The 16,384-nt window shown below is 54.3% G+C and overlaps 1 protein-coding gene across 1 annotated transcript; it reads left to right on the top strand.

The window, feature by feature from the left end:
- Positions 1-5,501: 5,501 nt before the first annotated feature.
- Positions 5,502-15,589, top strand: ARHGAP36 (Rho GTPase activating protein 36). The gene is made up of 8 exons (XM_050901864.1): positions 5,502-5,642; positions 6,665-6,860; positions 7,367-7,422; positions 7,922-8,072; positions 11,441-11,589; positions 12,254-12,424; positions 14,182-14,279; positions 15,272-15,589. The coding sequence occupies exons 1-8, from the start codon at positions 5,547-5,549 to the stop codon at positions 15,408-15,410; spliced, it is 1,056 nt and encodes a 351-aa protein (XP_050757821.1). The 5' UTR covers positions 5,502-5,546; the 3' UTR covers positions 15,411-15,589.
- The last annotated feature ends 795 nt before the right edge of the window (positions 15,590-16,384 follow it).

Below are 16,384 nucleotides of genomic sequence, written 5' to 3'. Positions count from 1 at the left end.
AGAGTGAGATGGTGTGGCTGGGGCACCTACAGATCAGCTGGCTCTTTGGAGAGGTGAAAGAGGGCCAAGCGTCTCCTGCACTTGCAAAGACACCCTGTGGCATTTTCAGCAGCTTCTCTCCTAAAGCAGCCGTCTCTGTGATGTGCTCCTGACTATTTTTATATATATATATATATATATGTTTTTCAGAGAACCTTTATCTCGGCTCTTCTGCCAGGACAAAGCACCAAAATGCAGCCTGTGCCCCTGCACAGCCTTTCGGAGTTGGAAAGAGCCAGTCTGCAAGAGATTGCTCTCTACCAGCTGCAGGAGAAGCTGCTTGTTGGAGATCTCAGCCTGGCTAAAGGTAGAGGATGGGAGAGGACGGCTCCTGCTGAGGGAGGGCTGAGGGCTGAGCCTTTATTGCTACTCATCCCCACGCCCGCACTTGGTAACACGGGATGATGTTTGTGGAAAGACATTTGTGACACGTTTGGGTCCATTTTATTTTTTGTTCCCTGCTTTGATCTGAGCCTCGAAGGCCTAATTAGCCTTTTGCGGAGGGTTTGCGTGTCCAGAGGAGTGTGAGAATATGACCTTGCCTGTTGCCTGCCTCTGATCCCCCTAATCCAAACCAGATGCCATATGACTTGGCAAGGTCTTCCACTGGGACTATCTTAAAGCCGTTGGGCTGGGACAAGCTTTGCGTTTTGGATGAATGTCCAGCACAAAGTCCTGATGCTGGGGTGCGGCTTATGCAAGGCTAGAAGACGTGCCACTGAAATTAATGAGCAGATAAATATAGAAGCTCCGCAGGGACTGAGCTCCTCTGTCCTGGCCTACGTAGACGTACAGGCATCGTCTGGGTTCCCATCGCTGCCTGCGTCCCCCGACATCTACACATCTGACCAAGCAAGCACAGTGAGCTGGGGATCGGCTGGCTCCTTCCCCAATTTACTCGTTGCTCGAGAGTGGACAGACCAGCTTGAAATGCCTCCTCTGCCCTGGGCCGTATTTTGGCATCCCAGTAGGGCAGGAGATGCCTACAGCTCACCAGCCCTAGGGTCGCCTGGTGCCAGCGGCGTGGGTGCAAAGGGGGAGCTCGGGGGTCTCCAGCCCTGCCACCGGCTCGCAGCAGGGCTGTCATCAGCACCGGCCCGGGGTGGCTGGGGCTGGGACCTCCCGAGGATGGAGCCCCCCTGCATCTTTGGGGACCTGTCCCGGGGAAGGAGCATTTCCTAACGCCCGTCCTCAACCTCATACTGGACAGCAAGTCCTTACTCGGGGCGACATCCAAGTTTGGCTTCCTGTCTTAATTTGGAAGACAAATGATATTTGGAAGATTTCATGCAATGAAATGGCTTCAGGAAGATTAAAAGAGAGAAAGCTCCCCTCTCATTCCCAGAACTCCCAGTTGCCCCAGGGCTGCAGCACCAGCCCCCGCAGACTGCCTTTCAGTCCTTGGGGGACTCTGACCACAAACATCCTGGTTCCTTTTCTTTTCTTTTTTTTTTTATCTTGAGCTGTTGTGATCCCCTTTTCAGTGATACCCTGCAGCAGTAGCTTCTCTAGGGAACAGTGCAGTGCAAAAAAAGAAAAAAGGATTTCCTTCCTTGCTGTTAAGCGTGCTGCATTTTGGCCGGTGGGCTCCTCTCTTCCTGCGGGATAAGTGCAGGGGACTGCAAAGTCCTGGTCTCACCCTGGTGTGTATTTTGGACATCACTCTCATGCTCACCTGGTTTTTGAAGGAAGCAGTTGCTGTCGGGGAACCCCTCCTTCCTTTTGTCCATCTTTGGATCCTTTAGATTTCTAGCTGCTAGTTGCTCTTTTTGCGGTTAGTTGGCTGGGAGTCAATGCGAGATGCTGAGGATTAGCTATGGAACTATTGCACCTGCAACATCATTTTCCTATCCCAGCGTGTTAAAGGGAAGTTCATAGTGTTTGGAAATGCCTGAATTTGGGCTGCACGGTCTCCATTTGGGTCCATCCACCTGTCTGTACTTGCTCCCCAGCACCTAACCGTGTGAAATTCCTGCCTTCTTTAATAAACAGCCATTGCACAGTTGTTATTATTTTCCTCAAGGAGAAGGTGTTCAGCACCTCTTTTAATCCTCGTATCTCCAGATACCTAGACGATGAGGATCACGGGGTGTGCATCCCCTTGTGAACCATCCTTTGGGGCAGCCTTCAGCTTCGATACCCTCCGGGCTGCTCTTTTCCTTCCGACAGTCCTTACCTCATTCAATCCCAACAAATTTCCGCAGCATCTCAGACCTTACAGCAAACACCCTCCTTCAGGATGACCCTCCTGAGCTACAGAGCAAACACATCACGGGCACTACATCTCCTTTTGGCCAAGTCTGCAGGAACAAGTCTGTGGTTCAAGCAGGAGATGACCGAGAAAGGTGAAATCTTTGAAGGATGCACAGCATCAAGCTTGCTGTAATGCATCTCAGTGAAAAGAAGTTGTCCTCATCTCCTAGATTTGTAGTGGATCATATGCGTTACTCTGTCATGGAGATACTGGCTCAGGCTTTCTGGGCAGGGGGATCCCGATGGTTTCTTTACTATCTGCTCCCTCACGGTTTGTTTCCCTTAACATCTGCACAGCTTTAGGAGCGGAGAGTTATGCTGATGCTCAGCCTCAGCATGCTGTGTCACCCCTCCTAACTCTGTGCTGAAACAGTGGAGTTTTGGTGGCCTTTTGTTTCCTTAGCTGGGTGGTTTTTGTCTCCAGGTTGCTCTTCGTCTTCCTGCTATCTGGTCATTTGAATGAAACAACACATACGGTGCTGCAGAATAATTAATGTAGGCTGCTCTTTTCTGCAGATGTTGCTCATACCAACTTTCATAGCTTTCTTCTAAATCTTACAAAATAACCCAAACAATTACATAAGCTGTTTCTAGGACGAGAATTCCTCAGGAATAAGGAGCAGAAGCCAGAATAGGGTGATGTGTCCTGGAAGGATTTAGGGTGGGCGGTGAATGAGTTTTCAGTTCATTGCCGCTGACTGCTGTCCCCAGATGTGCAACGTGGGGAACACTCAGGAGCGGGGCTGGCCTCTCTAGGACCAGTACGGGATTTCTGGTGGTATGTGTTTTGTCTAACTTTATTTGTCTGTGCTCTGTAAAACATTCAAAAAAGCTTTTCTGGGGCTGCATTCCTTTTTCCAGTGTCGAGACCAGACCTCTGAGGATGAATTAGGGTAGCTTTCTGAGTCGTTAAGTAATTGCTAGGACATCATTGTTAATACAGAGTCATGTATAACATGGACACAGAGTTTAAAGGTGGCCAGAACAGTTTTAAGGTACAGCCTTTGGACAGCTAAAGTTTTTCCGCTGCTTTTTCATGGGTGAGGACCCCTTTGCTGGCGGCTGGTCGTGGCCGCTCACCGCAGCCTGCCGGCACGTCCCCCGCACAGACCGCCTTTGGTGGCTGTTGCAGCATCAGGCGTTTCCTCTGGCCGGGCATGGCAAGCTAGGACGGCAGCGGAAAGATCAGCGGAAAGTTCATTTTGACTCTTGTTTTGTAAGGCCAGTTAATTTGCTGGCTGCCTGGCGGCTCACATGCCCTGACCTGTAGTTTTGTGCGTTGCTGGATTGCACGTCTGGATAGCAAGGCATCAGGAAGCCCTGACGGAGAGAGGTTTACAGGGCTGTGGTCTGAGCCAGGTGGGGTGAGCCCCACAGCTGGGGTGTCTTTAGCCCACGGCTATGGTTTGGTGCCGTGGGGTCCAGGCGCCTGGGTGCGGAGGGGTGCCTTCCTCCACTGCGGGAGGATGGTGGCCCCTCTCTGGGGCTGTTTCCCCCAGGTAGCTGATGCTCACCGTGCCATCCCACGTGGCCTCCCGCATCCTCCCGGGGCCATGGCCACGTCAGGCCCACAGCGTCCCTCTGCCCACGGGAGGTGCCCGTGGCCGTGCCCTGCCTGCGAGGGTGCAGAAAGGCAAATGTCTTTGGGGGAGACCGTACTAAAACAGCCTAATGATGCAGAACCCGTGCTTTCTTTTCTCCTCATAGTTGGACCTAAAGGCAGTAAATCTATCCGCCAGAAGCTGGAGAGCTTTTCAAAGGAGAAGAAAGGTGAGCAGCCTCCCTTTTACCCAGGTTTTGGTCCCTGCTCTCAAACGGAATTGGTGATTTTTGATGGGGCTGAGCTGGGAGGTGCCCGAATTCAGCAAGGTGCTTTGTCCCATGTTGTTTTGCTGTTCTCCGGAGCGGGGGTAACGATACATGCACAAGCATGAGAGGGTCTGGAAGGGATGCATATGCATGTGGACAAAATATGTGCATGCACAAACGCACATTTGTAAAGATGTGCACATATGAATGTTTCTACTGCCCATTTTACCCCTGGCCTCGCTGCTTCGAGTTCTGTGTTATTGTCCCTTGAAGGACGTCAGCCACAAACCTGGGGAAACCAGGAGTGTCGAGCACAGCCAGCTGGGAATGAGCGCTCCCTCGTTTTCTTCACACCACTACAAAGTCCACTCAAGGAAATTATTGAGCAGCAGTCTGATTTTTTGCTAAATGGATTTCTGGCTTGCACTCCAGTTGCAAACCCCCTGGCCCAGGGTGGTGTGGAGGCTGGAAGTAAGGAGAGCTCTTCTTGCATCTGCAAGGAGGTATGGAGGGGGAAAGTTATTTGGGGAAAATGGCATTAATACCAAGACTGTTCTTGAGCAGGACATAGCTGACGCAAACCCTGTAGAAAACTGGAGGTTATAATTTGGTAAGAATCTTTTGTATCAAATATTTTGGGTGATTGATGAAGTCTTCACTCCATAGATGCTATGGCATCTTCATGAGGCTGTAGCCGATAAAAGGAAGGAAAGTTCAGGAAAAACTGGGACTGGCTGCAACAAGCCTGTTGGTGGAGACCAGTTTTCCATCTTCCCAGCTCCCCTGCGACTCCTTCCTCTTCCTCCAGCACGCCATCTCCGAGGCCGTGCCCTCCCCGCTCGGCTCCCTGACTGCCCTGCACCCTGAGTCCCACCACGCAATGCCCGGGGGCTTTCCAGGGCCAGCAGCTCCCCTGTGGGTTTGCCCAGGGTCATTGGGGATGCTCTTCCCACCCACCCCAGGCACTCCTGGCTCCTGGGGAGCTGGAGGAGGAGCAGGGAGCAGGAGGGGACAGGGCATGCAAGGGCACTGATAGTTAAAGGACTGCCGTCCTGGATTCAAGCTACATGTCTCCTTGTCATGTGTTGAATCAGTTTTATACGTTGTCTTCTTCACTCTCCTGCCGGTGGTTACCTTTACAGTATCCTGGCATTGCGTTCTGTCGGTTGATTGTTTTATCCAGGCATGCACGCGTGCCCCTGGCAGCTGGGCTGTGCTAGCGCAGCTCCCTCTCGTTTTTTCCTGCTAGCCATACTTTTCCGTTTCTCCCATGTTCTTCGCTAGACTGCTCTCCTCAGACTTTCGGGATCCCGCTCTTCCAAGTCATCGCCAATGACCGTGCCTACAAGCAACTGCAGGAAGCAGTGAAGAAGAGCCGCCGGCTCTGCCTGGAGGTGGAAGCGACGGTGACGAGATTTCGGGCTCAGAGGCAGAAGAGGTCCCCGATGGGCAGGAGCTGTGGCCTGGTACCCTGCGAGGTCTTCCCGGAGGAGCCGCTGTACCCAGCTTTTCTCGACAGCAGCTCCTGGAGCCAGCGAAGGGTACGATTGCAGAAATGGGCTGCACTGCAATGGTGCTGCGGGCTGGGGGAGGCTCTGACTTCAGCGATAAATATGGTTCCCCAGGGTCTTTTCTTAATGAATGTGACTTATCCTTGCCGTGTGCTGGCTCAGTCCCGGTCTGCCCTCAGGGAATGGGATGCCCCTAATTCCCCCAAGAGATGGACTGTGAGGGGTGGGACACTCTTTACTAGCTCAGCTCTTTTGGAGCCAAGGTTACCAGAAGGACGTGGCCAGGCAGCCAAAGGTAGATAGGGACAGGAACAGATTCGTCATCAGAAGCGTGGATTTTTCTAGTCCTCCATTGCGTCACACCTTGGAGATGGGGCCTCGCACTTCCGAAATTCCCCCCCAGAAGTTGTGGCCGTCGATGGTGGGTCGCGTTGGCTCCCTGGCCACGCAGCAGGGAGAGACTCCTCGCTGCTGTGGGGGCATCCGCTGTGCCGCTGAACTGCTCTGCTTTCCGTATTGACTACCCTTGCATCAAAGGGCAAGGAAGATGGTGTGGCTGGTCAGCCTTGGCCACCTTCTTGGCTTTAGCCCTGTTTCCTGCGAGGGGAGGTGGGTATTAGGCTGGGTTTGGTTTGCCTCGTCTCTTTGGAGTGGAGACCCGCGCCTGCCTCTTGCTGAAGCGCCTGTAACCCCTGGTGTAAAGCAGCTCCAATACAGGTAGCTAAATGCAGTATATTGTGCAGTCAGAGGTGAAAGATTTGGGGATGTTTCCTCCCGCCCCATGTCTGCGAGCGGTGTAGGGTCTGCCCCAGTAGGAAGGCTGTGTTTAGAAACACCTCACAGTAGGAGCAGTGCACACAAACAAATGTATGGGAGATGAAGGTCTCTCTGCGGTTCTCTTGCAACCCCAGACAGGCTCTGTAGACCTCTGTGTTCGTTGGGAGGTGATGCCTGCCTTTCCCACAAACTTCTGAGGTCACAGCAATGACGGTGTACTGGGATCTTGTGGGGTAGTCCCTGCCACCCTGCGAATCACCTCTGCTCCGTCTCAGGGGGCAATGTCCGTGGACTCCATCACTGACCTGAGCGACAACACTTCCAAGCTGCTGGAAGCGCTGCAGTTGTCACACCCCCACGAGCTGGATCCACGGAGAAGCCTGGGCAAGAAAAAGATGTTGAGCCTCAACCCCATCACCTGGCAGGTCCCGCGGATTGTGGACAGATGTTGCAAACACATTGAAACGCATGGTAAATACGCATGTCTCTCCAGCCAGATGGCCTGTCCCACAGCAGGTTGGTAAAACCCATCACACGTGGTGGGCTGGGGCATTCTGGCCCGGCTGTTCCCTGAGATGGGAGGAGGCAGCTGGTTCCTGGGGCAGGGCATGCTCCCAAAAAGCCACCCGGGGGGAGTTGTCTGGGCTGGGTGTAGCATCTGGGCTGAGAAGTGAATGTCACTGTGCGTACCAGTGACCCTCTCCTGGTGCGCTCTGGCCTTAACTCCCCCTGCAAATCCAGCATCTAGCTCAGAGTGACCGTACAGATGAGATCTCCTCCCTGGCCCACAGGCAACCCCAGAAAATCTTCGGGCTCCAAAACCTTTCTTTTTACCCTCTGTGCCAGGAGCGGGGAAGGACGCACTGCCTCGCGTGCAGTGCAAGAGAACCACTTCCATGAGGTTGAGGTGCTCCAAGGACTAGTCGGGGTGGCAGGGGGCTGTGGGAATGCAGAGCACTAACCTGTCTGTCTCCCAGGTCTCCAAACGGTGGGCATCTTCCGGGTTGGGAGCTCCAAGAAAAGAGTTCAGCAGGTAAAGTGAGACATTTACTGCATCCTCTGTAGCAGTGCCGCATCCACAGGATGGATGCTTGTGTGGATGGGGAATGAAGAAAGCAGACATTGACATGGAGAGGTCTGAAATATCACAGGCACGTGCTGGATCACGGACAACCTGTAACCTGCTGCTGGGTCCTTCTCCCAGCCGCGGAGAGCAGCTCTCTCCAAGGTGCCTTTAGCAGATGAGCCTCCATCCCCTGGCTGTTGGCACTTCAGAGCCCCCTCTGAGCTCTCTTCACCAGCCAGGAGCTCCTTCTGGTCCCGTGGTCCATCCTCTGGGCAGCAGCAGGCTGCTGGGCTCTGGCATGCCTTTTTTTGGGGGTGCCCGGCATCAGGGGGACATTGGGAGCAGCCAGCCCTCCTGCCCTGCCATTGCGGTAGCTCTGTACAGGGACAGATCCTGACAGCACGACTCGTATAAAGAGGAAGAACTGACTGTTGCTTTTACTCCTCTCATTTCTTCCACCTTTAAGCTGAGGGAAGAGTTTGACCAAGGGCTGGATGTTTTCTTGGATGAGCATCAAAGCGTTCATGATGTGGCTGCTCTGCTCAAAGAGTTTCTTCGGGACATGCCGGATTCGCTGATTCCCAGAGAGCTCTACGCAGCCTTCCTCAGCACAGCCTGTGAGTACCCGCAGCGCAGAGGCTCACTCTGCACAGTCCACCCACCATGTTTGGTTCTGTAAGGAAAAAAAAGGAGTTTTCTACTTGTGCAATTACCTGGCTCAGTACCAGGTCCCAGCGCAATTCAGCGCGCTGCGCCGGAGCCCAGCCCAGCAGCCTGGCTGCCTGTAAGGGTGTCTTCGTGAATGCTCTGCCCAGGTCCCCCTACCCTCCATATTTTGGGTGGCTGAGTTTTTAGGCGGTCTCCACAGCTTCCAGCATCAATCTTTCTTGGTCTCCTTCACCATCTCGTTGCTTCCCTTTCGCCATCCTTCTCTCCTCACATTTGATTCTCCAAATCCTTGAATCCCTGCTTCCGCATCAAAACGAGCAGCTACATGCCAGTGGGCTTGCTATCAGGCTGTGCCACGTCAGGGAGCAAGACAGGGCATGTGGTGGGGGGAACAGAGGTGTGCAGGGATTTAGGAGAACGTACGAGGCAATCCTCTGCCCTCAAGCGCAGGTATTCGAGCATACAGCACACATGCACTGTAAAGCAGGAGTGTAAACCAACCTGTCCTTGCTGAAATCACCCCAGAGCAAAGGCATGGGGCTACAGGTGTGTCTTCTAGTTGTGGGCACGTAGCACTGAGTTTCTTCAGGATAAATATATCCTGAGAGTGGGGCATGTCTCAGCATGCGGTCTCCTTAGGGAGATCAGGAAAACCTGGGTGGTGGCGGCGATGGAAGGCTGGCTGCAGTGCCCATCTTTTCTAGCTGTGCAACGGACCTGCATCTCTGCAGGGGCAGGAGAGACCTGGATCAAAGGGGAGAAACAGAAGATAGCATCCCAGATGAAAAGCAGGCCAGTACTGCATCCCAGCTGGAAGTGGCTGTGCTGTCTTTACTTTGGTGTCTTTTATTTAAAGTCCTAGATGTGGAATTTGCATTACGTTTGATATGAGCTTCCAAATGAGCTATTTTGCAAACCGACAGTAATTTGAGCTGCCAGCTCCTTCAGTGTTTTGTGAGACCCATCTACAGAAAGGCTGCCGAGGGGGTCTGGGAAGCTGGTGATGCCCACACCTGACAAGATGGGAGAGTCTGTGATGAAGAAGGAGATCCTGGAGCACAAGGATAAACTTAAGTCTGCCAGGAAAGGGTCGGCAAAAGCTGAGATTCCTCTCAAGTTGGATCACTCCTCCTCTTCCTTTTAGGAGATGCAGATGCTTTTGGAGGACATAGGGCCGGGGGTTTGCCTGTGTCCCACTCTCCAGAAGCCTGCAGGGTGATGAACCTGCAGGGTCTGGGCATAGAGCGTTTGGGGTGAGATCGCTGACCTCAGAAGATGGTCTCACTGCTTGATGGTCTCACTGCTTGTAAAGAGTGCGGAGAAGGAAGGTGCAGGGAAGGAACCACCGTCTGAAGCTGGAGAGAAGGCCAGGCCAGACCACCGCTTCCAAAGCTTTCTTCCTGCCACTGCTGTCTTCTTTTTCAAGCTCATTAAGGAACACGTTGAACAGCACAAGCTGCAAACAGCAAACACCGTGCCAGTTGCTCCTACCCCGTGTTTCCATTTTTTAATGAATTATTTGGCCCCCAGAGGATCTTCTTCCTATGTCACAGCTGTTTCATTTACCTCAAAACTTTAAGTGAGAGCCTTTGCCCCAAACCTTCTAGAAATCCAGGGAGACTGAAGCAGCCCCCCTCACCCGTGTTTCTTGACCCACCAGAGAGCTCCAGGAGGTCTGAAGGGCAGGACGTCTCTCTCCAGAAGCTGTGCTAACCCATTGACTTTGCAACTTCGTATTTTAGCAACCGTCACCCCTGTCTGGTTTTCCTGTGTCTATGGATGGTTCTCTTCCCTGTTTGCAGGTGGCCTGGCCAGGGTGGTGGTGGTGGCCACCGTGGGTGGCGGTGAAGGAGTGGCAGGTTGTGTGATGGAGGTTGTGTGATGGAGGTTGTGTGATGGCTGCTGCCCGTGCGGCACCTTCCCTGTGCCTGTGGTTATCCCCTGGAAGGGTTTGAGTCGCTGCCAGTCCCGGCTTTGACCCTTCCCCGGCAATGTCAGATGTTGTCCCTGTGGGTCAGGAGCCTGTAACCCTTGTCCAGATCTGCTAAGCTGTTACTTCTGTTATATTTTCATCTTTCTCTGAATGTGAAGCAACAGTATTTCTCATACAAGCCTGCAGTCTAAAAGACAGAAGAATAAATGATGCACCGTTGTCAGATAAGGACTTTCAGGGCACAGTGTAAAGCAAATGGTTAAGAACTGTCAGGTGAACTAACTTCTCTGTGCCTTCTCCAGTGGAAATTGGTGTTACTTTGGCTAAAAGATGGGCTTCACATTTTTATTCCTGGGAGATGAGAAGGTTAATAAAGATTGCCTTTGCCATTTGCCCCAAAAAGCCAAGCAGAACTGCAGAATACTCACAATACTGAAATATATCTTTTTTTGGAGTGATGCATACAGGCCACAGCCATGTCTTCCAGGCTTAAGGGCGGGCACACGTCGCTGGAACAAGGTTGGTCTGGACCGCTACCCCATTTCCAGGAGCAGCCAGGGTCTCTTACTTGGAGGAGTGTGTAAAACCAGTGTTGTGTTCTCCAATATTCCACCTTCCAGTGGTCTCCAAGTAACCTGAGCCTGAACGTTTTACATTAACCTTTTGCAGCCTTTAGTGGATTTCTGTTCCAGCTGCTTGCCCAGCAACTTTTTGAGCCCATCCAAGGGTGGTGGAGATGACACTCAGCAGGTTGCAGGGCTGCGATTCAGTTACATGCTCCATTACACGCTGCTGTCGTTGCCTGTTTTCTTGTCACTGCTAGGGTGTGTGATCTGAGTGGATCGTCACACCGGGTTTGTGTTCCTCACACCTGAACCGGAACGATCTTGCCAGTTCTCCCTGTGTAAGTGATCTAAGGAGCCTCCCCTTGTAGCCGGCACCAGAGCAGGGTACGGGACCGTGCAGTCCCCCATCCGCTGCTCCTTCCTGACCTGCCATCCGTCACACAGAGCTTTCAATGTCCCTCTTGCATCGTGCCCGCCTTTTTTTATTTAGGCACTCTCTCTAGCCTTGGCTGGCTGAGTGTTTGCTGTCTCCCTGTCCTCCTTCCTTGCCAGCTCAGTGTCGCTGTCGCCGCAGCGAGGTGACTTTCTTTCCCCTTGCTGACGCTGTTAATAAAGAGGCCGAACGGCCCTGGACTGCATGTGGACTGCACGGTGAATCCATGAATTCGCGTCACACTGCGTACCATTTTTCAAATGTTCGGCTCCCAGATCCTTCCTTACCACCCTTCTTTCCCAAAACTGCTTGGCAGCGGCGGGATTAGCGATGTGCCGCGGGCTGGGAACGGCACTATCATTAACGGGCTTGCTCTCTGCCTAGCCATGGAGGGGCCAGCGCAGCGGGCCGCCCTCCAGCTCCTGCTCTTCCTGCTGCCCCCCTGCCACAGCGACACGCTGCACCGGCTCCTGAGGTTCCTCAGCGAGGTGGCCCGGCACGCCGAGAGCTCCTGGGGCCCCGACGGCCAGGAGGTAAGGCTGGCCCAAACGGGTCGACTGCGTGAAGAAGGGGTTGCTCAGACCGCGTTGGTTAAAGCCAAGCAGAGCTTCTTGCAAGCCCCGGGTGAATCCTTCGGCAAATCCCTTTGATAAAGCCCCTCGTCCGTGGCAGGTCTGGGTTGCTCTCAGTCCAGCTAAGTGATTTTCTGGGTTGCAGTAACCCCAGAGAGACCTGGCTGTGTGTCTGTAGGCAGCGCAAGGGGCATTCTTTGTGGAATAATTCTGGGTTTCTGCCTCCAACTTTCATGAAGGACTTATCATCATGCACTGAGGTTGACTTTGGTTTCTCTGGACAATTCAAACTGTAAGTCTCTCCGTGATTCAGAGAGACTGTTTTTGTCCCACAGTGTAAGATGATGTAGAAATATTGGTTGTTACCTTCTGGTGGGCGTTGTGAAAGCGAGGTAGATGGGAATGGAGGCCCTGATGCAAGGAGGGGATGAGCATGTGCTCCAGCACCACAAACCCTTCACGCTGGCCCTGCCACCAGCTCGGAGAGGACCAAACTGGACCCAGATCAACACCCCGGCCTCACTCAGCAGCTCGTGTTCCCGTCCTGGGGTGGGTGAGGCTATCCTGGGACATCTCATGCCGGTGCATCTGTAATCTGCAATTTCCTTTTGTGCTTGCTTGCTAGATTCCTGGGAATAAAATGACAGTTTCAAACCTGGCCACGATCTTTGGTCCCAATATCCTTCAGAAAGAGAAGCCTGGGGAGAAAGACGCTGGTGCCATGAACTTTGAAGATAGCACTGCCATCATACTGGTGCTCCAGAGGTTGATTGAGCACTACCAGACCTTGTTCACGGTAGGCGAGGCTTGCTCGGGGCAGCTTCTCTAGACCTTTCCTTCCCCTCTGAACTCCTCTAGTGGCAGCAGGAGGAAGGATGTATTCACAGCCCCACTTAGCAGCAGGTGACTCGAGTCGGCTTGTGAAAATGTGATTCATCCCTCATGGAAGGTGTAAATATTCATTTGGGATGGCTTGTTACTGGCACCGTGAAGGCAGAGCTGAGGGTCATGCCACGAACAGGTCCCGTCTTCTCTGTCGCTTTCCACCCCGGTGACGTCTGACCGAGCTCATTTGGGGCAGGAGACAACTGGCCAGCAGCAACTGCAGGAGTGGCACCTCAGTACTGTTTCTCCCTCAAAGTCCCAGTGAGGGGGGAAAGAAGAGGAAAAAATGGGAGACCCTAGAAGAGGGAAGGAGCTGGAAGGCGATGGCGTGGGGTGCAGATGCCACAGCCTCAGGCAGATGTGGGGAGGATGTAACAGTGGGGGGAGCTGGTGAGGGCAGGGAAGGACGGGATCACTTCAGATCTACTCCTCAGTGGATGACTTGGACCATGAGAGTGAGGCAGGGAGCGCTCGTCCTGTCCTAGGGGATGCATCAACCTGGGGTTCCCAAAAGCATCTTTTAGGGTCATGTAAAGGTTCGTATGGGAAGAGAGCTCTGGGGCCTCCAGAGCAACCAGATCAGGACTCACTTCAAAGCTAGATCAGGGCTGTGTCCAGCTGGGGTTTACATCCTTCCAGGGATGGAGAGCTCTGACCTCCCTGGGTCCTGTCCCAGGGCCGCACCACCCTTAGGGGAAGAATTTCCTCCTTGTCAGAATTGCCCCTGCTGCAGCTCGTCCCTGCTGCACCCCGGTCTGTGCCCAGGCACCTCTGGGAAGGGTCTGGCTCCGTCTGCCCTCCACCCTCCCATGGGGCACTCGCAGGCAGCAGTAAGAGCCTCTTGCATCTTCTCCTGGCTGAATCCTGCTCTGCATGGTTGTCCAGGTGGACTTCAAACCTTCGCTGTTGCACTCTCCGCTCTGCCCTGCTGCAGCACGGGTGCCAGGGAGGCAGGACAGACTGGGGACGCCTCTCCAGGCTCTGTGCTTCCCTTTGCCACTGGTGGAGATGCTGGTGGAGAAGGATGAGAGCGGTGCAACGCAGTACCTGAGCACAGGCGGGGTTGCTCGGTGCAGGCTCGGAGGTGGGGTACGGTAGTTGAGCAGGAGAGCCCCTGCGGGTATGCAGCAAGGTGCCATGCCGAGCACCACGGGTGCTTCGTGTGGATTTGGGCGCTCTGAAGCAGTCCCCAAGGGATGCGATGTAGGTCGGCGCCGTGCAGTGACGTAGCTGCTCTCCTTGGGGACAACCCAGTGGAGGCCAGGCAGCTGTTTTGAAACCCCGGCAGAAACCCCCTGGATCAGCAAGAGCGTACACTGAGCAGTGCTGCTGGCCCCGGTGTTAGGAGAGGAGCTGGGAAATTCTTGAGAAATGCCAGAAATGTCCATTTCCTACAGGTCTATGGGAATGTGACGTTTCAGGTCCTCCAAAAGCCTTGTAGCAATTGTCAGGTCTGCAGGGAGCCACAGGACCGGGGTTAGTGTGGGAAAAGCAGGGATGGAGATCCTGCCCAGAGCCCCGGGAGGTGTGTGGGACGTGACACCAACACAGTGGGTCTGTGAGCACGTATTCACCTGGAGTCCTTTTGCTGTCCTTGGCTGCCCCTGCTCGTCTTCCTCCAGAGAGGAGGAGATGCCGCGAGCGAGCGTGTCTGTGCATCCCTCCCAGGTCTCTCCAGAAATGCAGCATGACGTCCTAAGGAGGCTGTTTCAGACAGACCCCGATGTCATCGACTACCTTTTGCGCAGGAAGTTCAACGCCGTGCCGTAAGTCCCCGCGAGGCGCAGCGCTGCTGGAGGGCACCTCGCTGCACGGGGCCAGAGCTCTCCTGCAGCAACACTCGCCGCGCTGCTGACGAGCGACGGATAAGCCCTGCTGATTTTCCTGCCCATCTTTCCTGTTCCTTCCACCGCTTTCGGTCATGAACTCCCCAGCTAAAATCCTTCACTTTCTGCGCTAACACCTAACAGCTGAAACATCCCAGCTTTTCTGTCCCTTGGAGCTCCCTAGTCTCCTTTTTCCTCCCCAGCCCGTGCCACGCTCTCTCCTTTACCCAAATCTGCCCTGCATCCCAGCTCCCCCACTGCACACACCTTCCTGTGTGCGTGCCTACACAGCGCTCGTCCTGCTGCAGCCCCAGGCCCCTCCGCTGCTCCAGCCTCTCAGTATCGCCCGCTGATGCCTGCTCCATTTTGAGCTCCATCACTAGCCTCCTCCAAATTGTGTTCACCCTTGGTGTTGTCTGCATTTCTGCGCATTTTTTGCCTCTCCTGTGTGCGCATGTGTCTGCACGTGTGACTGCCAGCTACGTCTGTATGTCTGCCTTTTGGCTGCACGTTAGGATGGTCCTGTAGAGGCTCAGAATTTGAGCTCGTGCCCTTCCCTGTGATTAAAGAAGGTGGGGTAAAAGGGCCTTGTGTCCCATGATGTGGGCCTGCGATCATGGCACGTAACACCGGAGGTATTTTGCTCCCCTGTGGTCTGAAGCAGGGCGTGCTCGGCAGCCCTCGGTCTCCTTGTAGAGCTGCTGACTCCTGCAGCAAACACGGACTGTCCTGTGCGAAATGGTTTCCTGGAGCACAGACCTTACGAGTCATCTCTGCTACCGTTCCTTGTCTGTCTTCACGTTCCTTTCGGGACTGTCCAAAGAGATGGCAAATCTTCGGGGTCACTGCTAGAGGCCGTTCAGGCGGGGAGTTGGCAACAGAAGCAGTTTGCAAATAGCATCTCTTTTTTTTTTTTGTTTTAACTTTCTCAGGAGCACAGAGAGTGAGGATTCAACAGAGGAGCATGCTCTGTCCCCGCTGCCTGGTCGGACCCGCACTCTGGAGAGCAGCTCGGTCTCATCGGAGTTGTACAGCAGTGTCTCATTCCTAAACCTGGACGTTGGCATCTAGCAAGCCTGGGCCAGGCCCTCTGCACTGCCTGCTGTGGACAAAACTGGGCAACCTTTCCCCAGCAAAAAAAAGTCCTCTGTCCCACTTGGGAGGAGTGGAGGAGTGAAAGGAGTATGAATGCCTGTGGGAGCGTCTTTGCTACCAGTAGACGTGCCAAATTGTTCTGGTGTAGGCAGACCCACAGCAGGAGATGTGTCTGCAGGTTGCCAGCAGAAAGGCTTTCCACATGTGGCTTTGTTGCTAGATGGCAACCAAGAAAGCCGTGTGCTCGTGCAGCGGCTGTGCGTGCAGGGTTGCGTACGCAGTGGTGTGCGACGGGGAGCGTGCTCTGGGAGCGAGCCGGAAAGCGCTGGCGTGTGCCGTAGCCTGCTTGCAGGTCTGAAGCGGTGCAGTGCCCGCGGCGCAGCGCTGCCGCTGCGACCTGCTGCTTCGCAGGAGTTTGGGGCAGGAGGTTTCTGTCCCCAGAGCTGTGCGTGAGCTCACGGCTCAGGGTTAGCAGCAGGCGGGGACTGCAGCGTGCCTTTGTGGCATCCCTGCCTGGGGAGGACAACCTCTCGCCTCCGAATGACCACCAGCCCCGTGCACTGGGACAGCAAACTGGTGCAGACTGGGGAGCAGCAGGCAGGTGTCTTGACGGCTCGTGCCACGCTCGGCAGACGGGACTCGGAGGTCCAAACCAGTCCCCATCTGGTGTACCTCCAGGCATTTGCTGGGCTGGGGGGGGGGTCTGCCTGCCTGCCTGCTTGCAGGGACGGGGGGGAGCAGCAGCCTGGGGCTGAGACCCCCTGCGCAGGCAGGGAGGAGAGAGGCCCGAGGCAGAAGTGGATGGGGACTGTTAGCAGGGCAGCGAGGATGGAAAATGCAGTTCAACTTTGTGCACTTGGTGCTTTGGGATCCCATTCACCCTGTGGTGTTGTATCACAGGCTTGCGCGGAGAGAAAGCTCTCCTGGAGCTAAAGGAACGCCCGTGGAGC

The sequence above is a fragment of the Gymnogyps californianus genome, chromosome 9 (genome assembly GCF_018139145.2).
Source record: "Gymnogyps californianus isolate 813 chromosome 9, ASM1813914v2, whole genome shotgun sequence".
Classification (NCBI taxonomy): Eukaryota; Metazoa; Chordata; class Aves; order Accipitriformes; family Cathartidae; genus Gymnogyps; species Gymnogyps californianus.
This window is presented reverse-complemented; position numbering and strand designations above follow the sequence as displayed.

Excerpts from the sequence above, each read along its gene's own strand:
- ARHGAP36 (XM_050901864.1), top strand. The coding sequence starts at position 5,547 with ATGGGCAGGAGCTGTGGCCTGGTACCCTGCGAGGTCTTCCCGGAGGAG. Across the intron at positions 5,643-6,664 it reads GCTCCTGGAGCCAGCGAAGG|GGGGCAATGTCCGTGGACTC; the intron begins GTACGATTGCAG and ends GCTCCGTCTCAG. Across the intron at positions 14,280-15,271 it reads AGGAAGTTCAACGCCGTGCC|GAGCACAGAGAGTGAGGATT; the intron begins GTAAGTCCCCGC and ends TAACTTTCTCAG.